Source organism: Oncorhynchus tshawytscha, linkage group LG33 (genome assembly GCF_018296145.1).
Source record: "Oncorhynchus tshawytscha isolate Ot180627B linkage group LG33, Otsh_v2.0, whole genome shotgun sequence".
Taxonomy (NCBI): Eukaryota; Metazoa; Chordata; class Actinopteri; order Salmoniformes; family Salmonidae; genus Oncorhynchus; species Oncorhynchus tshawytscha.
The window spans coordinates 13,304,991-13,330,574 of NC_056461.1; the positions used below are offsets into that span (position 1 = coordinate 13,304,991).

A 25,584-nucleotide genomic window follows, 5' to 3' on the forward strand; every position below is an offset into this window, starting at 1 on the left:
CCACTCCAGCTGACACTTGGCATTGCGCATGGTGATCTTAGGCTTGTGTGCTGCTCCGCCATGGAAACCCAACACGAACAGTGTTGTGCTGACGTTGCTTCCAGAGATTGCATGGCTGTGTGCTCAGGTGTGGCTGAAATAGCCGAATCCACTAATTTGAAAGGGTGTCCACATACTTCTGTATATCGAGTGCATCTAGAGTCCCACCAATGATGTTAACCCTTTGAGGAGTTGTTATACAGTCAAAAGTTTGGACACATCTACCCATGCAAGGATTTTTATTTATTTTGACTATTTTCTACATCGAATATTAGTGAAGACATCGCAACTATGAGATAACACATGGAATGATGTATTAACCAAAACGGTGTTTAACAAATCAAAATATATTTTAGATTTCAGATTCTTCAAAGTAGCCACCCTTTGCCTTGATGACAGCTTTACACGCGCTTGGCATTCTCCCAACCAGCTTCACCTGGAATGCTTTTTCAACAGCCTTGAAGGACTTCCCACCAATGCTGACCACTTGTTGGCTGCTTTTCCTTCACTCTGCGGTCCAACTAATCCCAAACCATCTCAACTGATTTGAGTCGGGTGATTGTGGAGGCCAGGTCATCTGATGCAGCACTACACCACTCTCCTTCTTGGTCAAATAGCCCTTACACAGCATGGAGGTGTGTTGGGTCATTGTCCTGTTGAAAAACAAATGATAGTGGGACTAAGCCCAAACCAGATGGGATGGTGTCGCTGCAGAATGCTGTGGTTGCCATGATGGTTAAGTGTGCCTTGAATTCTAAACAAATCACAGACACGGTCACCAGCAAAGCACCCCCACCTCCATGCTTCACAGTGGGAAGCACACATGCGGAGATCATCCGTTCACCTACTCTGCGTCTCACAAAAGACACAGCGGTTGGAACCAAAATGCTCGTGTTTCTTGGCCCAAGCAAGTCTCTTTTTATTGGTGTTCTTTAGTAGTGGTTTCTTTGCTGCAATTCGACCATGAAGGCCTGATTCACACAGTCTCCTCTGAACAGTAGATGTTGAGATGTGTCTGTTACTTGAACTCTGTGAATAATTTATTTGGGCTGAAATTTCTGAGGCTGGTAACTCTAATGAACTTATCCTCTGCAGCAGAGGTAACTCTGGGTCTTCCTTTCCTGTGGCGGTCCTCATGAGAGCCAGTTTCATCATAGCGCTTGATGGTTTTTGCAACTGTACTTGAAGAAACGTTCAAAGTCCTTGAAATTTTCCGCATTGATAGACCCTCATGTCATAAAGTAATGATGGTGTGACGTAGAAGTCCGTCACTCGCTGTGTGTAAGCAGAGCCTAGTCAATAGAGGGCCTTTTAATCCTCGGTGGGACGGCTTGATCCAACAGATCCAGTGGATCTCCAGGGAACGCACAGACATTCCTGACAGATCCTCTACACAGATCAGATCACAGGCAGTCGGACTCCAGCCAGACCCAGCCCTGCTTATCTCACTGATACGCCGACAGTTTAAAAACAGTGATATTAATATTATTAGCTCTGCTTTATTTGATATGGTGGGCACTGGTGATGCAATCTGCCATAAATGCCATGGGATTGCCATGTAAGAATGTGGTGTGTAAAATCTAGCGATCTTTCTATATACACCGCAGCACCACTTAAACCTCTTCTTGTGAAATGTCTGTTATGGAGGCCTTTTTATTGTGTGTTCGCAACAAGACTGTTCCCACACCCTGTATGGCCCTGAAAACTGGGCTGCTTTAGGAGGGTGGGCTTCAGTAGTGCCGCAGCATTAAAACACATCCCAAAAGACACAGAGGAACCACTTAACATGTAGCTTCGTGTCATGCTCCAGATCTGATGCGGCCGTGACATTAATTTGGTGGCCAATTAAGAGTTTCTCCCCACGAGCTCCTCTCATATGTCTCATCAGTCTCCGATTGCAGAGCACGAGCAGCAGATGAGACCGGAGATGCTAACATGGAGTTGAGGAAGTGCTTACAATCTGCAAGCACACACACACTCCCACACAAACATGCTCTGCGCCTGACCAACTATTAAACAGAGTCATATAGGAACTAAGCCATGAGGTGTATGTAACCAAAGTAATTTGGCATGACTGGTCTATACAAATCTAAACAGAATCATCAAGACTAATCTGTATAGGCCTAGCTGGATTAAACCAGCTACTATCAAAAACAGCTTACGGTAAAAAGTAGGTCTCCCTCGTCTGATACCAATCCCATTCCCACCCAATGGTCGTTTGGAGTCTCTAAATAGGGCTCTGATCCGATAATGGACTGATGTTGATGATCATTAATACTCAATAGTCTGTACATTCACATGTCATACACATGTATTGATGCACACACCTTTATGGTGTTCTCACACATTGTCCGTTTCAGACTATTGTTGTGAACCCAATGCGGGTCACTTACTTTATGGGCAGAGTAAACACTCCCAACTAACACACCCCTCAAAAAAAAAAAAAAACTGAAACGAACTGAGGACATTGAGTGGTGGTCTGAGTTTGGTTAGCTTGAATTCAGCAGTCCAGTTACCTTTTTTAGGACAATGTGAACACAAAGCTCCCCAGGTTTGCTTGTCATTATTCCCGCACCACACACTAGACTACTGTAACATCATTTCCCCTGCCATAACCCCTCCACATTGGTGCCACAACTGTGCCAGTTTGTGGACAACACTTGTGCCATCTTTTGATAAGTGGTTGTCAAGGATGAGCAGATATTCAAAAATGTGTGGAGTTTTATACGGACACGATGTTCCGGTTATTTGTTTGCAATATGTGATCTATAGGCTAAGATAGCTTCTTAAACTGGTTATTTGTTTCTGGGGTTTGAATAGTGAAAAGACAACATATTTGATGAGAATCACCGGGATCCTTGGGACGTTCCAACTGACATTACCCCATTGAAATGTACATTTAAAATGGTTAAGGTTAGGGTTAAGTTAGGTAAGAGTTATGGTTAAGATTGGGGTTAAGGATGTCCCAAGAATCCCAGTTAGCACTAACCACAAAAATCTATGTTACCTCATTAAGGGGCAGTAGCCTACATTGGGTGTTCAATTTTCAATTACAGCATTATTTCATTTGGAGTATTCTTCTGCTATTTGTTTTGCCATTAATACTTGCATGTTAATATTCTCATCTTTTAACTAAATGCAATCTATTAGCTTCTAAAATGTAAGAAGGGATATCTAGCTGCCCAAACCCAGAGTTGGGGAAGCTACTCTGAAAATATTTTATTTAACCTTTATTTAACTAGGCAAGTCAGTTAGGAACAAATTCTTATTTACAATGACGGCCTACCCCGGCCAAACCAGGATGACGCTGGGCCAATTGTATGCTGCCCTATGGGACTCCGAATCACGTCCGGTTGTGATACAGCCTGGAATCAAACCAGGGTCTGTTGTGACGACTCTAGCAATGAGACGCAGTGCCTTAGGGCTCCCGAATGGCGCAGCGGTCTATATACAGTATATACAGTGGGCTCCAAAATTACAGGTACCCCCGACTGGCAATGCACAAACAATACTTTAAAAAAATTATATATATTATTATAAAGATAAACTCATAATACCAACGTGAGAAATTCTATACTTTATTAATGTTTCAATGGAACCAACCAAAATCATACAATTATTTAACAAAATATATTTCACTAAAATCAAGGTTTCATAATTATTGGCACTCCTCATTTAGTACTTAGTGCAACCACCTCTGGCAAGGATAACAGCATGGAGTCCTCTCCTGTAATGTTTGACAAGGTTAAGGAACACATTTGGAGGGAATTTGGATCATTCATCTATGCAGATCCTTTCAAGATCCTTCACATTCTTGTGCTTGCGCTTATCAACTGCCCTCATCAACTCAGCCCACAGGTCCGGCGACTGAGATGGCCATGACAAATCAGATTTTTTTTGTCACAGAACCATTTCTGTGTGGATCTTGAGGTATGTTTTGGGTCATTGTCTTGTTGGAAAGTCCACTTACGGCCAAGTCCCAGCCTTCTGGCAGAGGCAACCAGATTGTCAGACAAAATTGCCTGATACTTGGTGGAATTCATTACGCCATCAATCTTCACCAGTGCCCCTTGACCTCTGGAATTAAAACAGTTTCAAAACATCACTGACCCACCACCATATTTCACTGTGGGAATGTGGTGCCTCTCCTTGTATGCATCTCTGTTTCGATGCCAAACATGCCGATGCTGTATCTGACCAAAATGTTACATTTTGGTCTCATCTGACCAGAGCACCTTCTCCCAGTCATAATTTAAATGACATTTGGCAAACTCCAAGTGCTTGCATCTGTGTCTTGGAGTCAGAAAGGGCTTTCTTCTGGCAACCCTTCCAAAGAGCCCGTGATTGTGGAGGTGGCGTCTGGTGGTGCTTTTTGAAACCTGGTGACCCAAAGACGCCACCAAGGCCTGCAATTATTTCACACTGATTCTTGGGGATTTTGTTGCTTCTCTCACCATCCTCCTCTCTATCCTGGGGGGAAAAAATGCATTTGCGTCCTCTTCACGTGAGGTTTTCAACTGCTCCATATCTTTTTACTTTTTTAATAGATCGCCCTGACAGTGCTCAGTGGTATATTCAAATCGTTTGTGGATCTTCTTGTCGCCATTACCAGATTTTTTAAGGTCTATGACCATCTGTCCCTTTTGAACTGCCAGTTCTTTTGTTTTCTTCATGGTGTTGGATGACAAAGGGATATTGCATGTGTGTTACCTCATTTTTATTCCCAAGTGAAACAGGAAGTGATGTAATGGCTCAATTCAATTCCTGGTTTAATTTTGGTAGATGTTATTTCCAATAATCTTTAAGGGTACCATTAATTGTGAAACCTGGATTTGGAGGATATTGATTTTTAATAAAATCAATAAATTATTTTGGTGGGCTCCATTGAACAATTCATAAAGTACAGTATTTCTCACATTGTTATTTTGAGTTTCTCTCCATAATTATATGTCTTTAAGTATTGTTTGTGCATTGCCAGTCAGGGGTGCCAGTAATTTTGGAGCCCACTGTATACAGTAGTTTACCAAGCTACCAATTACTTCACACTGGAAGAAGTTAGACTACACTGAAGCTACCCGTAAGAAAAATGTAGTAGTTCACTCTATCCAAACTACTACGGGAAAAATTATTACATCTAAATATGAAATGTCAGACTACAAATTGCAAGAACAGATCACCCTGGAGTCAGATGTTAACAGAATGTGTATTTTTAAATGAGGAATTACCTAGGTCTGCTGTCAAAAAAAGAAAGGACATTCTCAACAACTGAACACATTTTTATTTTAGAAAAGAAAGTGTGTAGTTCCAGTAGTTAGCTACACTGTTACATGGCAAAGAAATAAGTAATTAACTACTGGAAACATTACTAAGATTTGAATTGAGTTAAACTACCAACAAGCTACTGTAAAATGTAGTTACATTTCTAGTTGAACTACCTGTACTTCACTAACCCAACACTGCCGATTACAAGATCTGATGGAATGGCTTGTCCTGCACTTTGTAAAAACCCAGAGTGCATTGAGTAAATGTTGGAAAAAGATCTTTGTTCCTTTCTAAACATAGCAATGTGAATGCAAAGAAGACTAGGACCACAAAATAGGTGAAGTGAACTGGCAGAATAGTTGAGTCCTCATTCAAAGGCAAGGCCAGTACGAATAAAAAGACAACAATTGCTTTGCTTTTTCTTTTTCTTTACCCCAGAGTTCACTTTAAAGAGGACTGAGATCAGTTATTTTAAAGAGGACTATGTGAAAACACCCTTAAGTTTACTAGAGCACTTCTGAACATGTTTTAGATGTCTGTGTGTATTCGAGTCTGGATACACTCCCGCTCAAAAAGGTTGGATCTGTTTTGCCATCTGGAAAGACAAGACATTTTAATTTAATATATTTTTTTGAATATTAATGACAAAAACATGGTGTGGAAAAAGTGACTTAATTTGACCCATTGCTGTAGCCAGGGACCACTGTTTTGGATGGATGTTTCTCAGGCCCTCTCTATACAGTGTGTGTGTGTGTGTGTGTGTGTGTGTGTGTGTGTGTGTGTGTTTGTGATCTAGATCAGAATGAGCTCACTGTGGTATAACAATACTGTCAAGACAAACAGGAGTCCACTCAGACTCATTTAGGTTTGAATCCCAGGAACTAAATGAGTCACAAACAACAACAACGAGCAACAATAACCATCACTGAAGAAAAACCTGAAGAAAAGAAGAGAGGAGCAGCTGATGGAAGAGGGACTGATTGAAAGAGCGGAAAGATAATGATTGGGGAAAAGAGGTGATGAGGGGATGAGGTAGAGGGATGAGGGATAGAGAGACCAAGGGATGGGGGGATAATCCGTGTCTCTTCCTATAATGAAGATGCCCGATTACAGTCTACCCTTAATCCTTTAGGCCCAAATGCACACGCGCACACACACAAACACACTGAATGATCCCAATACAAAAACGCTGTATGCTTTCTGTACACTTGTTCTACTCCTGAGACCCAGTGCTAAACTATCAAGGCTGGCTTTCAACATTGCATACACTTCATCTGAAGCAGCAAGGTTGGATAATAGGGACAGCTATGCAGAGAGAATGAGAGAGCGAGCTAGGCAGAGAGAGAGGGATAACTGCAGTCCCAGAAAGAGGACAATGCCAGGAGCCAGGAAGTAGAGCATTCAATTAAGGGCATCGTGGCCTAGATGGTACACACTCCCACAATGCAGCTCTGCTTTGCCCTCTGTCCCTCTCCCTTTCCCCCTCTCTCTCAGTTAAGCAGTGAGGAGTGGCATACCTGAAACACACCCGTCTGCAGCATCATATGAACACCTTGGCCCCCCCAGGCACTCAAAGTGTTTAATAATTCAACAACAGAATGCTGCAGGAACACACACACACACACACACACACACACACACAGGGAAACAGGACACCAGGGACCAACACACGCACACTGACTAAGGCTTCCCTACGCGCCGCTTGGAGACATTACTCTGGGGCTCAGAGGGTGTTGTGTCAGTGTTCAGGTAAAGCTGGTACACAGGACACCAGGCCAGACAGAGCCACAGGCCTCTATAGTGCTGAACTCCCAGCTGCCTTACATGAGTTACATTAACTACTAATAGTATCTCTACAGATCCAAGCTATAGCCTACACACTGGCTTGTGAGACTGATCCAAGTGATAGAGAAAAGTCTCCAGACTGACATTTTAAAACCGGCAGTAGCAATCAGCCCATTTGACTTTATGGACTGGGATTAAAAGACTCTGTTTCTTCTACATGACACAGGAAGCTGCGCAGGTCCTAATCCAGGCACTTGTCATCTGTCATCTCCCATCGGGACTACGGCGACTCGCTGTTGGCTGGGCTCCCGCCTGGTGCTCAACCTTCCTAAATTCTCCCATGTCCCCTCACTCCTCCGCACACTCCACAGGCTTCCAGTAGAAGCTAGCATCCACTACAAAACCATGGTGCTTACCTACAGAGCAGTAAGAGGAACTACCCCTCCCTACCTTAAGGCTATGCTCAAACCCTACACCCCAACCTGAGTACTCTGTTCTGCCTCCTCTGGTCTCTTGGCCCTCCCACCCCTACGGGACGGCAGCTACCACTTAACCCAGTTCAAGATCTGTCCCCGCCCATCTTCCGAAAACATCTGAAACCCAACCCCAATCTCTTAAATAATCCCACAGCAACCCCCCCCACACACACAAAAAAAACAAAAATAAATCTAGCCTTTCATGAACTAGCACTTGCATTTGACTTTTTCCTCTCACTAGCTCTGACTTTGCTGATGAATACTTTAGAGGAAAAACGTACTTACTATGACTGAGATATGTGGTTGTCCTACCTAGCTATCTTAAAATGAATGCACCAACTGTAAGTTACTCTGGGTAAGAGCATCTGCTGAATAACTCAAAATGTCAAAACGAGTCAAAAGACGTGACATTCTGCTTGACTTGAAGCACCGTCTTATGAAGTGTTAATATCGCCTTATAAACATGCATACACCATAGAAATGCAGTCATAGAGCATTATGACCCTGTATAGCAAAGCAATAAGGCACAAAAGACCAATGAGACTGCTGCCATTCCCTTATTTGGCGGTCAGTCATGTGAAGGACCCAGTAGCCTCTGTGGCACATCTGTCCATCTTTTTACGAGGTGAATAAAAACATTCATCTCTCATCCAATTTCTAAAGACTAGCTCATAGCTGGTGTCAGAGCAACATGTTGTGTTAGCCCAGCCCCAGCCCCAACTCTTACCTAACCCCTATTCTATTTAACAGGATTTCTCCTCCCAGCTCTCCCCTCCTCTTCACTTCTGTCCTCATCTCTTACCATTCCTCTCCTCTTCCAATTCCCTCTCCTCCTCCTCCTCTCATACTCCTCTTTCCATTTCCTCTCTCGTAGTGTTGAAGACAAGACTCCAATGGTCAAGAGACCGGTGCAAGTTAATAGACTATACAGGCAATGTCCCAGACTCCCCGCTGTTTCTTCCTTTCCTCTCTCTCCTCCCCTTCTTTTTCTGCTGACAGAGAATTAAAAGGGGAAAACACCAGACATCAGCAGGAGGGAGTTCAAAGGCTGAGGCTGAGCAGAACTCTGTTTAATATGTTGCTATGGTGTTAACATGAAACGTCCGAGTAATATTTTTAGGGCAGAGAATTTTTTCCTGACCAAGAGAAATTCCAGGTGGAACCTGAGGCCAAGTGTGTGTGTGTGTGTGTGTGTGTGTGTGTGTGTGTGTGTGCGTGCGTGCCTGCCCAGATGGTCCTTTTGTCCAAGCACAGAGCGCTGGCCAGAGACCAGATGGGAGGACAGATCCCTAAGCCCCACCACTGAGGAAACAAAAGTCAGCGGTCACAGAGAAAGATGTCTCCTCCAGAAGGGTAGCTGGAGGATCAAGAGCCAGTGAACAACCCACAGAGGTGTGCAGACAAAACACCAGCATACACAAGAAAACCTGTCTTCGGGACCACTGTGGTGCACTTGTGAAGGAGATGAACAGAACCTCTGGAAATCCTTTTTAAATAGCCCCAATCAGTGTCTTTGTCATGCTGTGATTATTTTCAAATGTTACCTTTATTTAACTAGACATGTCAGTTAAGAACAAATTCTTATTTACAATGATGGCCTACCCCAGCCAAACCCAGACGACGCTGGGCCAATCACGGCTGGTTGTACAGCCCGGAATCTAACCAGGGTCTGTAGTGACGCCTCTAGCACTGAGATGCAATGTCTTAGACCGCTGCGCTGCTCGAGTCCACTGAATGGTGCTAGTACATACACCATGGTAACACAGGAGAGACTTTAGCTATAAGCATAGAAACTGAGTGGCCCCTCAATAGTCCGTCAGTAAGACGCACACACCCAAAACACACATGTCCATACTTCCACCTGTTATGTGAATTCCAGGCACACAGTAGAAATTCCGATCTCCTCTTTGTTGAGTTCAGTGAAACTGATGGACTTATGAAGAACAAGGATCAGAAATGACATTCGAGCCTAATTTATGCACTCTCTGCTCCAAATCGGCATACCTGGAATTCTGCAAAGGCCATCATGCACACACAGTGCAGAACCATGGTTCAACACTCTACAACCTTATTAATATACTCAATAACCATGGCACATTGACCACTGAAATTACCTGTTTTAAACTTTTAATAATGTTCATCATTTATTACCATCGCTGTTATGCAACATGTCTGAACTGTTACAGTGGCCTATTCCAGGACCAGGAGGTTTTCCCTGGCACGCTAATCCGCTTTAATCCAACCATCCTCCCTCGATTCTGCCTGTCCAGTCAACAAACTGTTCCTCTGTGCCAGGGGGACTGAGGTAACAGGCCAGAGACAAAATCTGCTATAGGGTCTTCAAGAAGAGGCCGGGGTATTTTGCCAAGCATTTCATCTGAACAAGCTGTTCACATGGGTTGCAAATGAACCGTTAAGATGCTGTCACATCAAAACCTACCTTTCATGTACGAGGTTAGTAACACTGTAGGCCTAATAAACCTAGTGATACATAGTATTAAACCGTGACCGGTAAATCATTCTGGGTTAGATAAACACAGAAAACCATGATAACCACTCACCAATGGTCAAATATATTTTCATAAGGTCGGAGACTCAATTGATATCAGTGTTTTACTGCCTGCGTCTCCAAAAGGTCATTCCTACGATAGATAACAGCACAACTGGAGCTGTCAGAGCGGTGGGCCGGGAAGAGAGGGAGGATGGATGTAGTAGACTAACCTAAACAATAGCCGAGACCGCATAAAACCAACAGAGCAAGACATATGCGTAACCGGTTGTAAAATAATGGACTAAAACGCACGATACCCCCTTATTTAGGCATGGGCTACTGTCTAGGTTTTTCTAAAACAGTTCCTACATAGTTTAGCCTACAAAATAGGCCTCATAGCTTTCCTTAATTTCAAAGTGGCTAGCCTGTCACACGTAATTTGTAATGACATAGGCTAGCCTACAAAAAGTGACATTCGATATCTCTATCATAGTGTATCCAACAAACACTCGTCTCATCAAACCAGACATGGGTTAACGCTAGCCTACAGTCCGTTAAATAGCTCGTCATAGATTACCTAACATATCTGCTGGTTTCCAGTTAAACCGGGAGCCGAACGGTCCCTATACCGAAACGGATACCAAGTATCCAGCGCGAGTCCCGCTACATTCTGCAACAAAGTTTCAAAGGCCTACCAGATGTAAATTCATGCCCAATTAGCATTGACCACAATAGGGCAATTTGAAAAATGTTTTTAAGTAATAACACACTCACGTTCCGAGGATCTCTTTCAATTCAAATATTTTCTTGATGTCGTCGACTTGCTTTTTCCACGTCCCTTTCCCGGACTCTCCATTCTCCCGAGCCATGGTGGAACAGGGGAAAACCGGAGCAAACGATGCCAGTGAGTCTCAGCAGCCCCCCCGCGATAACGCAGCTTTCCCACGCTTCAAGTTACACTTCCTGCTCGTGGGGAGCAGACCCACGCGCATAAAACGAGCTAGGTAGAAAACCTTTTCGCCCTCGTGGTTTTCCCGCTGTAGAAATATCTCCGCAGCTCTCTAAAACAGGTCTCCTGTTTTCTTCGCTTATTTTTCTGTCTACAGCGTTCTGTTTGACCGACAACGAGCGTTCGCTGTCTGCGGTTGCACCTGGTCTAGATGATCTTGATGTAAATTGTTTGGGGCTACGTGTCACCTTTGCGCGATCGCCTTGTCTCTCTCTTCCCAAAAAAGTATTCTGTTTTAATTAAGTCCCCTGTTGAGCCGTGTGGTGCGTAATGCGAGGAGCATTATTTAATCTAACCATGCTGATTGTGCCATCGGTTGTTATGGCAATGAGGGCGGGTAGGATGCTGCTCATCGCTCGACTTGACAGCGTTGCGCACAAGTGTGTGTGATAAAGTGTGTGTGTGACTGGATGTCTAGAGATAATTCGCATTGCACCAAAGATACGTTCAAGAAAGCAGAGTATTTGCAAACCATCACAAATGGACAGCCCTGTTTTAAAATAAGTCAATGATTTTGTATTGGCCTATGTTTATTATGATGGATATTAGGCTATACCAGGTCAGATGATGGAGTCTACATTGGGACCCATGCAACTTGCTGTGAAGTTTGAGAAAGGGGGTCTCCAGATAAAATGTGAAAACATGCCATATTACTGTATCTTGATCAAATGAGTGCTGACATGAATGAGAGACAGTTGACGCAATTAAATTAAATTCATGGGCCCTACAAAGGTTTAATATGTTAGACACTATAATGGTCATATTATAATCTGATGTACTAAATACATTTGAGTTTGGGTGTTAATATTTAGATGGTTAAATACTCTCCAGCAAAGCAGTCTTGACTGCAGTGTTTTATCTGAAGGTGTTGTAATCCACCTTAAAAAAAACACACGATAGTATCCTCCAGTCGTGAAGAGAATTACTGCAGACTGTTCTCATCTGACAGGCCTGCCAGAGCTTGTGTACAGGGTAAAATAGAGTGTGCGTGTGTGAGAGAGAGGGGCTGAGAGGGTGTCTGCGCGTGTGCTCTAGACGCTCATGAGTATTCCAGCTGCAAACTACTGCAGGTCCCTCTCAGCTCAAGAAAATCTATTCTCCACTTACCCTACCTCCCCCTTTCTCCCTCCCTTGATCTCCAGTTCTGATTCAGCAAGTCTCTCAAGTTAGACTTTGCACATATCTGCCTCCCCTCCCTCACAGAAGGATGATTAGTCAACCCAGGCTGAGATGTAGGCTTGGATTTATGTTCATCTTGGCAAACTGAAGAGAAGAGAGCGAGGAGAATTGAAAAGGGGGGTAGGAGGATGATAAATGTGTAGTCTCTTTCTATCAGCAGTCTGGCACCCACCTTTCCTTAGATGGGTGTGGCATCATTGACATATTTTTGCACCCCCCACCCCACCCCATGGGCAGTGTGCTGAAAACACAAGCCCCTGCCTCCAGGCTCAGCTAATACAACACTGCAGCTCTCTGAACAATGCACTGCATCTGTATACAGGCTAGGATCTATTGGTAAACCAGCAATATCGTATCCCAACAATGCATTGCTATCGCATTTTACTCACTAGGCTACACTAGTGATAACTATTCAAGACAAAACAGAACATCCAGGCATTCGTCCTAATGTAAATACGTTTCACGCGAATCGTGGCGTTGTTATCCCAGACATCTGTCTCAGCCCAGGACAGCTCACCATCTCTGATGGTTCTCATTATAGGTAAACAGCTCCCCCAAGTGGACCTTAATAAAAATGCACTACTCTGTTTCCCAACTAGCCAGTCTAGTCATTGGCGCCAAATTCCATTCCACTTTTTTACCACATTCACTGTAGAGAAATTGTATAATCTACCTGTGAAAGTAGTATGCCTTCTATTTTAGTCTACCCAAAAACAGACAATGGGAAACAATGGGCACACACCAGAAATTTATTACCCAATCAGAACACCTTTCTTTGCCAGCACATAGAAAATAAACCAATGATAAGAAACAAAATTAATTCTACACTAACAGACAGAATTATAATGACCAGAAAGAGTGAGTAAGGAACTGGAATGTTTGAAAGAGTTGCACAGAGACTTCTTGAGTAAAAAATTGTATTGCTATTACATACAGATGTTTAACGAAACCATCAGAAAGCACATGGAAAAATGTGTATTTGGTGTGTGTGAAGAGAGAAAGTGCAGTGGATTAAGTTAAAAAAAACTCTGACCCTTTGGTTATCTCCCTCAGAAATTGCAATCCCATGATGTACCTGCTATACACACAAACTAAGACTCGCCTCTTCCCCAGCGCTGTATTATAAAAGTTGAGCATTCTTTATTCCTATACACAGACTCCTGTAACAGACTCCCCCTTACCTTTACACAACGTCAAGTTACAGTATTTATATTTACAGTAGACACACCGGGCCAATAGAACAGGAGCACTGCTTTGAACTCCCCTCTTAAATACACACAACCATGAGATTTAACGGGACTTTTTCAGTGTTGCAGGTATACTTTTCAACCTCATTATGGTTTGTTGTGTTTGTTCTATTCAATACATTTCTATCTGCAGCATTCTGGATAAGTCTAAGGTGATGACCAAAAGTGTATGGATTCCATCAGAAGATTCAAGAGCTAGTAAGGATAAATCTCCATGCGTCTAGTAGTCTCTGTGCTAACCGCTAACCTAACAGTTTTAGGGTTACTGTTATGCTAGGCTAACAGTCAGAGGGAACAGTCCCCGTACAGAGAAGCTGCTCCTCAGGGGCTGTCACTGTCGTACCTCTTCATCCACCTCTTCCTCAGAGTCCTCTTGCTGGCGTTTCTTCTGCAGCGAAATGAGGGAAAGAGTGAGATTATAAAAACTGATGTCGGAAAATGAAATTGTAAGACGGTCGTGGAGATTGCTAAAGGGTTGTTTTAAGATGATCTTAAACTGTGTGAACCACCACTGCCGTCATTCTCACCAGTTTGAGGAAGTCGATGAGCTTGTATGCGTCCTCGCCGGTGGAGAGGTCCACAAAGTCCCTAGGGATCCGGTAGCTCAGACAGGGACTGGGCTGCACCGTCACATCACTGGTGGTGTAGCGGAACACAGGGCCTTCCTACAGATACAGACGTACCACAAACTGGTGTTAACACAGGGCCTTCCTACAGATACAGACGTACCACAAACTGGTGTTAACACAGGGCCTTCCTACAGATACAGACGTACCACAAACTGGTGTTAACACAGGGCCTTCCTACAGATACAGACGTACCACAAACTGGTGTTAACACAGGGCCTTCCTACAGATACAGACGTACCACAAACTGGTGTTAACGGGATAATAAGCACAGAAAAACTTGCACATATGAACAAACATACACATGCATATGTACAACAAAGCCACAGCCTGTGTCACTGACCTGCTGGGCTGTGTCACCCTGCTCTTGATTGGCTGACAGGCTGTTCCCAGAGGTAAGCTCCTCCCATGTGAACAGCAGCGAATCGGTTACCTCACCAAAGGGGTTGAGATCGATCAGCCACACCTTCCCCTGTCGAAGACACACAGCGTCAAAGATGCACATACTCGTGGGCTACAACCAAACAGAGGCAGGAAATAATGTCTGGTAATATAAATGACAAGACTTACCCAGCTATCTATGTAGACATCCAACACAACTGTAAAACAGAAAACATACTGCATTACTCTTATTACAATATATTCTAATTATCACACCACACCGAATCCCACTCACAGTCCTCATCTAGGAAATGATACTGGACGTGTTGGCTGAAGAACTCCTGGATGGAGTGGCAGATCTGGGCTTCCTGCTTAGAGATGTGGTGGTAGTATTGGGTATAGTCTCTCTGGGAGATACCTAAAGAACACACACACAGCTCTCAGAACAGATCTTCAGTCCACACAACAGCCCTAACGCTTGCCACACTATCTTGGGAACAGTGCAAGTGAACACAGGCTCGCTGAATATCGCTGAGGGAGGGTGAGAGTAAAGGTGAATGGTGTGTTAACCTCTTCATACAGTACTTACCAATCAGCTTGTTCTCTTTTATGAAACACCTGAACTCCCCACCAGGTAGCAGCTCACTCCACTTCCTCAGGACCAGCTGAACTCAGGGGTATAACACAACACTATTAAATAGTGTGAAAAAAATGTGTGTGTGTGTGGAAAAGGGAGTGTAAGCAGGTGTGTGCGTGTTTTATACCTCATAGTTTATGGCTGGATTCGGAGAATCCTCGTCACTGCTGTGAAGGAATCTGTAGAGGGAGATTGTTACAGTGACCATTCGGTTCTAGACTCACATTAAACTCACACACTTGCATTCACACAAATTCCGGCGCCGACAGAGATGGCCGCCTCGCTTCGCGTTCCTAGGAAACTATGCAGTTTTTAGTTTTTTTACGTGTTATTTCTTACACTAGTACCCCAGGTCATCTTAGGTTTCATTACATACAGCCGAGAAGAACTACTGAATATAAGATCAGCGTCAACTCACCATCAGTACGACCAAGAATATGTTTTTCGCGACGCGGATCCTGTGTTCTGCCTTACAACCAGGACAACGGAGTGGATTACATGCAGCGACCCAAAAAAATGACTCAGAAAAAGAGGGAAACGAAGCGGTCTTCTGGTCAGACTCCGGAGACGGGCACACCGTGCACCACTCCCTAGCATTCTTCTTGCCAATGTCCAGTCTCTTGACAACAAGGTTGATGAAATCCGAGCAAGGGTAGCATTCCAGAGGGACATCAGAGACTGCAACGTTCTATGCTTCACGGAAACATGGCTAACTGGAGAGACGCTATCCGAAGCGGTGCAGCCAGCGGGTTTCTCCACGCATCGCGCCGACAGAAACAAACATCTTTCTGGTAAGAAGAGGGGCGGGGGCGTATGCCTCATGGCCAACGTGACATGGTGTGATGAAAGAAACATACAGGAACTCAAATCCTTCTGTTCACCTGATTTAGAATTCCTCACAATCAAATGTAGACCGCATTATCTACCAAGAGAATTCTCTTCGATTATAATCACAGCTGTATATATCCCCCCCCAAGCAGACACATCGATGGCTCTGAACGAACTTTATTTAACTCTCTGCAAACTGGAAACGATTTATCCGGAGGCTGCAGTCATTGTAGCTGGGGATTTTAACAAGGCTAATCTGAAAACAAGACTCCCTAAATTTTATCAGCATATCGATTGCGCAACCAGGGGTGGAAAGACCCTGGATCATTGTTACTCTAACTTCCGCGACGCATATAAGGCCCTGCCCCGCCCCCTTTCGGAAAAGCTGACCACGACTCCATTTAGTTGATCCCTGCCTACAGACAGAAACTAAAACAAGAAGCTCCCACGCTGAGGTCTGTCCAACGCTGGTCCGACCAAGCTGACTCCACACTCCAAGACTGCTTCCATCACGTGGACTGGGAGATGTTTCGTATTGCGTCAGACAACAACATTGACGAATACGCTGATTCGGTGTGCGAGTTCATTAGAACGTGCGTTGAAGATGTCGTTCCCATAGCAACAATTAAAACATTCCCTAACAAGAAACCGTGGATTGATGGCAGCATTCGTGTGAAACTGAAGGCGCGAACCACTGCTTTTAATCAGGGCAAGGTGTCTGGTAACATGACTGAATACAAACAGTGCAGCTATTCCCTCCGCAAGGCTATCAAACAAGCTAAGCGCCAGTACAGAGACAAAGTAGAATCTCAATTCAACGGCTCAGACACAAGAGGCATGTGGCAGGGTCTACAGTCAATCACGGACTACAGGAAGAAACCCAGCCCAGTCACGGACCAGGATGTCTTGCTCCCAGGCAGACTAAATAACTTTTTTGCCCGCTTTGAGGACAATACAGTGCCACTGACACGGCCTGCAACGAAAACATGCGGTCTCTCCTTCACTGCAGCCGAAGTGAGTAAGACATTTAAACGTGTTAACCCTCGCAAGGCTGCAGGCCCAGACGGCATCCCCTCAGAGCATGCGCAGACCAGCTGGCCGGTGTGTTTACGGACATATTCAATCAATCCCTATACCAGTCTGCTGTTCCCACATGCTTCAAGAGGGCCACCATTGTTCCTGTTCCCAAGAAAGCTAAGGTAACTGAGCTAAACGACTACCGCCCCGTAGCACTCACATCCGTCATCATGAAGTGCTTTGGGAGACTAGTCAAGGACCATATCACCTCCACCCTACCTGACACCCTAGACCCACTCCAATTTGCTTACCGCCCAAATAGGTCCACAGACGATGCAATCTCAACCACACTGCACACTGCCCTAACCCATCTGGACAAGAGGAATACCTATGTGAGAATGCTGTTCATCGACTACAGCTCGGCATTCAACACCATAGTACCCTCCAAGCTCGTCATCAAGCTCGAGACCCTGGGTCTCGACCCCGCCTGTGCAACTGGGTACTGGACTTCCTGACGGGCCGCCCCCAGGTGGTGAGGGTAGGCAACAACATCTCCTCCCCGCTGATCCTCAACACTGGGGCCCCACAAGGGTGCGTTCTGAGCCCTCTCCTGTACTCCCTGTTCACCCACGACTGCGTGGCCACGCACGCCTCCAACTCAATCATCAAGTTTGCGGACGACACAACAGTGGTAGGCTTGATTACCAACAACGACGAGACGGCCTACAGGGAGGAGGTGAGGGCCCTCGGAGTGTGGTGTCAGGAAAATAACCTCACACTCAACGTCAACAAAACTAAGGAGATGATTGTGGACTTCAGGAAACAGCAGAGGGAACACCCCCATCCACATTGATGGAACAGTAGTGGAGAGGGTAGCAAGTTTTAAGTTCCTCGGCATACACATCACAGACAAACTGAATTGGTCCACTCACACAGACAGCATCGTGAGGAAGGCGCAGCAGCGCCTCTTCAACCTCAGGAGGCTGAAGAAATTTGGCTTGTCACCAAAAGCACTCACAAACTTCTACAGATGCACAATCGAGAGCATCCTGGCGGGCTGTATCACCGCCTGGTATGGCAACTGCACCGCCCTCAACCGTAAGGCTCTCCAGAGGGTAGTGAGGTCTGCACAACGCATCACCGGGGGCAAACTACCTGCCCTCCAGGACACCTACACCACCCGATGCTACAGGAAGGCCATAAAGATCATCAAGGACATCAACCACCCGAGCCACTGCCTGTTCACCCCGCTGTCATCCAGAAGGCGAGGTCAGTACAGGTGCATCAAAGCTGGGACCGAGAGACTGAAAAACAGCTTCTATCTCAAGGCCATCAGACTGTTAAACAGCCACCACTAACATTGAGTGGCTACTGCCAACACACTGTCAATGACACTGACTCTACTCCAGCCACTTTAATAATGGGAATTGATGGGAAATGATGTAAATATATCACTAGCCACTTTAAACAATGCTACCTTATATAATGTTACTTACCCTACATTATTCATCTCATATTCATACGTAGATACTGTACTCTATATCATCGACTGCATCCTTATGTAATACATGTATCACTAGCCACTTTAACTATGCCACTTGGTTTACATACTCATCTCATATGTATATACTGTACTCGATATCATCTACTGTATCTTGCCTATGCTGCTCTGTACCATCACTCATTCATATATCCTTATGTACATATTCTTTATCCCCTTACACTGTGTATAAGACAGTAGTTTTTTGGAATTGTTAGTTAGATTACTTGTTCGTTATTACTGCATTGTCGGAACTAGAAGCACAAGCATTTCGCTACACTCGCATTAACATCTGCTAACCATGTGTATGTGACAAATAAAATTTGATTTGATTTGAGTAATCTTCACACACATACCCACACTTGCACAAATGCTCCTCATTGGGCTTGAAAGCTCAGTACCAAATCAAGTGCTGAACAGTGCTGTATTAAGTTCTCCACCATGCCAGAGCTGTCTGCCAACTGGGCCCATTATCAGAGCGCCCCAACGGGAGCAGTAAATCAACGAAGAAGCAATCTCACCAAACCTCTTCCCAGCCAACTGCTGTCAGAAAGGCTGACTCACTGCCTGCAGTGTTTTCCCACAGTGGGTAGAAAACCCATCTATACTTAACAAAAATACAAATGCAACACGCAACAATTTCAAAGGTTTTGTTGAGTTACCGTTCATATAAGGATTTAAATAAATTCATTAGGCCCTAATCTATGGATTTCACATGACCAGGCAGGGGCACATCCATGGGTGGGCCTGGGATGGCATAGGATGTGGAGGTCCTGGGCTGGCGTGAAGCCGATTGGACGTACTGCCAAATTCTCTAATACGACATTGGAGGCAGCTTATGGTAGATAAATGAACATTCCTGCAAGCAGCATGCCAATTTCATACTCCCTCAAAACTTGAGACATCTGTGGCATTGTGTTGTGTGACAAAACTGCACATTTAAGAGCAGCCTTTTATTGTCCCCAGCACAAGGTGCACCTGTGTATTGATCATGCTGTTTAATCAGCTTTTTGACATGCCACACCTGTCAGGTGGATGGATTATCTTGACAAAGAATAAAATGCTCACTAACAGGGAAGTAAACACATTTGTACACACAATTTGAGAGAAATAAGCTTTTTGTGCAGAAGAAGAATGACACAAACCTTAAAATGTCTTAGAAATCAAAACATATATGGGCTCCATGATGCGACTTTAGGCTATTGATGATGTGAGAAAATAGCAAAAAAAGCTTGCCTCAGACTGCACATGCTGTTCTCTCATCCAGTATCATCATATTTTCACTCATCAAATCAAAGTTTATTGGTCATGTACACATATTTTGCATATGTTATCACGGATGTAGTGAAATGCTTATGTTCCTAGCGCCAACAATGCAGTAAACAGTGGTGACCCGTCATTCAGAGATATATATATATATTTTTTTACTGTTTTGCATATCATTTTGGCATTAATGTGCGTCACATCAGGTTGCAAAAAATGTTTTTTTTAAATGATGGAGTTAATAAAGCCACATACAAACATGGTCTCTTTTTTGCTTTCCTGAGTAAGGCAGCTCCAAAATGCAGGTGTTTCAGCCTAGCTCAGTGCTTTCTGTGGTGAAGGGGCAGCCAGGGGATAATACAGAGCGTAGGGGTTAGTAATGTTCTCTTGTTGCGCAGTGATTGGCTCAGTGTTCTGTCACTCATCGGGACACTATGTCACCAGAAAATCTAGAGGGATAGCTCGAAAATTCAAGCCTCTTGGGTGCTGCCATAGATTTACATTAGAAGCACCCATCCAAGAAGGCTCAAGGTCATTGGCCAAAGATAAAATTACATAAAATCAAGTTATATCTACTGTAGCTTTGATTAGACTGATCATGTCAACATCATACTTTCAAAATCTTAGTTAGCAAGCTAGACAAGCAGTCATCATCATGAATCAAGTCAACAATCTACTGACAATCTACTGTCATATGAAGAGAAGATAAAACGTATCGGTGCGCATCAGAAATAAACATAACACAGCAAGTTCGAAATCGCAAATTCAACAATGAGTGGTTTGGAAGGATTCAGTGGCTAACTGCAAGCGTTGCAAAGCAATCATTAGCCAGCTATTCAGTCGAGAGGGTGTATGGTCCAAGTCTGGGTTTAAAAGGTCTTTTCCATGCTTAAAAAGGACACCAAAAGGATGAATACATTGGCCATACTGTCAATCCAGCATGATTTCTGGCGCGCTCAAAACAACTGGAAAATAGGTACTGGGAAATCTCAGACGTCAGTGAGTTCAAGATAACTGGGAAGTCGGGAAAAAAATAATTCAAACGGGGAAAATAAGTTGAATGATTATTCAACTTGGAATTCCAAGTCGGGACGTTATGACTGACGTTATGATTCAACCCCCCAGAGTTCCCAGTTGTCTTGAAAGCACCATAAATGCAGAGTTTGATGACAAAGTGAGATGACAAAATTTGCCCACATGAAGGACCGCCACCTTCCTGTTCAAGTGAGCACAGCACAACAAGGGGAGTCCCAAAATGTCTTATATGCTGCTGCTGCATAAATGAGGTAATATGCTAGGGAGAAAGTATTACTTTCTTTGCTTCAGTATACATAAGTGTATGTTGTGTAGTAAGCTGTTAGTAGCCCATGTGCCTCACCCTAACAATTTGGTCCCTTTCCCCCTCATAATTTACTTAGCCTACTGTTCTGACTTGGTGGTGCACATAGCCTGTTTTAGAGAAACGTCATCATTGAATGTTGTAAGAGCTTTCATTGTCTGTTTACAGTGCATTTGGAAAACATTCAGACCCCTTGACTTTTTCCACATTTTGTTAAGTTACAGGCTTATTTTAAAATGTATTGGGTTTTTTTCACTCATCAATCTACACACAATACCACATAATGACAAAGCAAAAACAGAATTAGCACATTTATAAGTATTCAGACCCTTACTCGGTACTTTGTTGAAGCACCTTTGGCAACGATTACAGTCTCAAGTCGTCTTGGGTATGACGCTACCAGCTTGGCACACCTGTATTTGCAGAGGTTCTCTCATTCTTCTCTGTAGATCCTCTCAAGCTCTGTCAGGTTGGATGGGGAGCGTCACTGCACAGCTAATTTCAGGTCTCTCCAGAGATGTTCGATTGGGTTCTGGCTGGTCCACTCAAGGACATTCAGAGACTTGTCCAAAAGCCACTCCTGTGTTGTCTTGGATGTGTGCTTAGGGTCGTTGTCCTGTTGGAAGGTGAACCTTCGCCCCAGACCTGAGATCCTGAGCACTCTGGGGGCAGGTTTTCCTCAAGGATCTCTCTGTACTTTGCTCCATTCATCTTTCCGTCGATCCTGACTAGTCTCCCAGTCCCTGTCTCTGAAAAACATTCCCACAGCATGATGCTGCCACCACCATGCTTCACCATAGGGATGGTGCCAGGTTTCCTCCAGACGTGATGCTTGGCATTCAGGCCAAAGAGTTCAGTCTTGGTTTCATCAGACCAGAGAATCTTGTTTCTCATGGTCTGAGTCATTTAGATGCTCTTTGGCAAACTCCAAGTGGTCTGTCATGTGCCTTTTACTGAGGAGTGGCTTCCGTCTGTCTAAACCTACCATAAAGGCCTGATTGGTGGAGTGCTGGAGACATGGTTGTCCTTCTGGAGGGTTCTCCCATCTCCACAGAGGAACACTGGAGATCTGTCAGAGTGACTTACGTAAATATGATATCTGTTTTTATTTTTAATACATTTGCAAAAATTTCTAAAAAACTGTTCACTTCATCCTTATGGGGTACTGTGTATAGATTGATGAGTATTTGTATTTATTTAATCAATTTTAGAATAAGGCTGTAACTTGACAAAATGTTGAAAAAGTCAAGGGCTCTGAATACACTGTAAGATGAGCCTTAACTAGAATACAGTATATACACATATGAAGTGTGTAAAACAGTATGTAAACAATTTTTCTAAATTTAATCATGTCTTTACTAAAAGTTTGGAGCGTAGCATAAGGTAACGAGTCCATTCAGTAGTCATAATAATCCAGTCCACATTCAAAGGGATAACTATAATTGGTTTAATTTTATAGTCTAGACCAATTATGTCCCAAAGACATTTGAATTGTTTACCGTGGCTTAATATGTGGTGGGCTATGTATTGTAAAAAGGCACAATCATTTTAAAACAGGTTTCTTTTTCCGGTCTTGGGCTAATATGTGGGTATGGGTGTTTCGAATTAATCATCACCTTAGAATGCACTGTCCATTTTGTTGTATTTGGTTTTGAAACAACATCCACAACAACCATGTTTTTCACTCAGTTTCAACCTGTTGTTGAACTTTCGCCAAATTGATCATCACAGTGAGGTGAGTTTTAAAAACATAATATGTTTGATGTGATTTTCCAATGCATTTGCATTCATGTCAGAGTGGTTAGAGGAACAATAGAGCCCTAACTACCATGCCATTAGGACCTTATGGAGGAACAATAGAGCCCTGAGTACCAGGCCATTAGGACCTTATGGAGGAACAATAGAGCCCTAACTACCAGGCCATTAGAACCTTATGGAGGAACAATAGAGGCCTGAGTACCAGGCCATTAGAACCTGATGGAGGAACAATAGAGAGTTGAGTACCAGACCATTAGGACCTGATGGAGGGACAATAGGGCACTAAGTACCTGTCCACTAGGACCCAATGGAGGAACAATAGAGGCCTGAGTGCCAGGCCATTAGAACCTGATGGAGGAACAATTTAGCCCTGAGTACCAAGCCATTAGGACCTGATGGAGGAACAATAGAGCCCTGAGTACCAGACCATTAGGACCTGATGGAGGGACAATAGACTGCTTAGTACCAGGCCATTAGCGAGCTGAAGGTCGTAAGTGAGTTGGGTACTGTCAACGTATGTCCAGAGTGCATAATAGGAGATTACCGTGACTCGCGGTCACGTAGAATTTGACTGCAGTCATGACTCATGACTGTCGGTGTGGCGGTAATACGGTCATCGCAACAGCCCTAGTGAGAATGTGAGTGCGTGGAGGAGATTCTTACGGCTGTGTGAGGTCGTGGGTGATGAAGTCAGAGCTCTTGAAGAGCAGGAAGATATCGCTCAGACTCTGACACTGCAGGGAGCTGTTCAGAGCAATCCAGTTAGCATCCTGCAGGAGAGAAGGAAACACACACACACTTATTCACTCAAAATCACCACTCAGACAGACACACTGTGGACAGTATTTTAACCTTATATTGATGGTGTGTTGAGGGTTGTGTTTCTCACCCGCGGTGCACTCCAGTTCAATTTGGGAAAGACACACCCACCTAGGGTGTTGATGGCCTCCAGCACTTTAGAGTTGAATTCTGGGAACTCTGGAGCCTGGAACACAAAGCATCACAACAAATCTCCACCTATTCATTGTATGCATATCATATTACAAACTTGACAAAACTTATATGCCGATGGATTGATCATATTTAACATTATCTACATTACTTACTGTTACAGTGGTGGTTGTCTCATCATCTGACCACTAATTTTGTTGAGAGAAGAAAATATAATCGATCAGTAATTGAGCATAAAGTCTGCCTTTTCAGTCTCAACTTTACTAGAGAGCGAAATGGAGTGCACCTCTATGTCTGGAGCAAAATTACCTGAACATCTTCCTCCTCTGAGTCACTGTTGTTGGTCTGGTTTTGCTGATTGTTGTTGTCCCTGGAATGAGGCAAGATTTTATCAGTGAGTATTCCAAGGGCAATTCCAACGGAATTACAGTAACAGAATACGCTGAGAGTCAGATTTTTCACTTTAAAATGTATGCCAAAAAACCCCATTGATTTCAAAGTTTTAAAAAACTATAGAACTCCATGCACAAGGACTACTTTCAACAATTTCCACAGAAACTTATACAAAAACCAATTTACAGGAAGAACTGTGCAGATCAAGTTTGGCAAAATAATAAAACTGAGGGATATTTTATGGTATATTTTACCATAATTATATAATTATGTTATATTTTTTTTGTTACTGTGTAAATTGTTCGAAGTAGTCATTGTGCATAATGTTTTATGGTATGTTAAACTTTGAAATCAATGTTTTTTTTATTTTAATTTAATTTTAAAAAATTGCCTAAGAGTAATTATGTTACCGTGGAATTGCCCAGAAGTGACCGTGTATGGGAATACAGGACACTAGATGTATGTGCTTTAAGGGTAAGTAAAGTTATGCTTACCCTCCAGAAACTACTAGAGTTCCATCGTCCAGCAAATAATCTATTACATTCTGAGGCAGTGGGAGAATCAAACTGAAAGAAAGATAACACCAAACATAAGGCCTACACAACACAAACTATCAGACTAGTATTGACCAAAGATAAGAGAAAACAAACAGTCTCTAAGGTAGAGATTGAGCTGATGTAATATCAATGACAATATCATCACACAAGCATTTACACCTGGCACTTCTAACAGATTAAAATGTTTAACAGTAAAGGACAGGTGTGGTTTGTGAGAATTCACAATTAGCTAATAAAAGTAGTTTGGCTGTGTTAAAATATCAGACGAACACGGGTATATATAAATATATATTTCTCTCTCTCTCTCACACACACACACACACACACACACACACACACACACACACACACACACACACACACACACACACACACACACACACACACACACACACACACACACACACACACACACACACACACACACATTGGCTAACACAGCTTGCTAGCTATAAACAGACAACTATACGTTAGCTACCCAAATTATAGCACAACCAGTGTTTTTTGAGAGTGACGAAATCAACAACATATCTGAGACTGTGCTGGTCAAATTAAAGAGTTCACCTTTTGATAGTATGCTTCTTAAATATCGGATACCAGACCGAAAACTGACAATTTACAACTTGCTCCTTCTTCATACTGCAAATGATTTACCGGAAGTGAGTCCAGCCACAAATAGTTCCCATAAGAAAAAGGCGATTGACATTGGTTTCCATGTAGTTTAAAACCTTTCCAAAACAACACAATTATAATGGCTTCTAATTATTAGCAATATTTAATTGAATTATATTTCAGGTTAGGTTATC

At 43.5% G+C, this 25,584-nt stretch overlaps 2 protein-coding genes across 3 annotated transcripts in view; both read right to left on the bottom strand.

Moving 5' to 3' along the window:
- camk1da (calcium/calmodulin-dependent protein kinase 1Da) overlaps positions 1–11,409 on the bottom strand; it is a 74,580-nt gene extending 63,171 nt beyond the window's left edge. Inside the window, exon 1 of the mRNA XM_024372892.2 lies at positions 10,828–11,409. Within this exon, the coding sequence (XP_024228660.2) occupies positions 10,828–10,922 (95 nt within the window). The 5' untranslated portion in view covers positions 10,923–11,409. The remainder of the gene's footprint in view (positions 1–10,827) is intronic.
- A 1,565-nt stretch (positions 11,410–12,974) lies between these two features.
- cdc123 (cell division cycle 123 homolog (S. cerevisiae)) lies at positions 12,975–25,461 on the bottom strand. Of its 2 annotated transcripts, XM_042311486.1 has the most exons (13): positions 25,343–25,461; positions 24,716–24,787; positions 24,138–24,198; positions 23,984–24,016; positions 23,767–23,862; positions 23,541–23,647; positions 15,260–15,311; positions 15,085–15,160; positions 14,791–14,913; positions 14,685–14,713; positions 14,458–14,586; positions 14,016–14,153; positions 12,975–13,876 (listed from the first exon to the last, which is right to left on the bottom strand). In XM_042311486.1, exons 1-13 carry the CDS (start codon positions 25,414–25,416, stop codon positions 13,820–13,822), a joined length of 1,047 nt encoding a protein of 348 aa, XP_042167420.1. In that variant the 5' UTR covers positions 25,417–25,461; the 3' UTR covers positions 12,975–13,819. The 2 variants fall into 2 exon arrangements, with proteins under 2 accessions (XP_042167420.1, XP_042167421.1); XM_042311487.1 differs by lacking the exons at positions 12,975–13,876; positions 14,016–14,153 and adding an exon at positions 14,162–14,337.
- Positions 25,462–25,584: the final 123 nt, after the last annotated feature.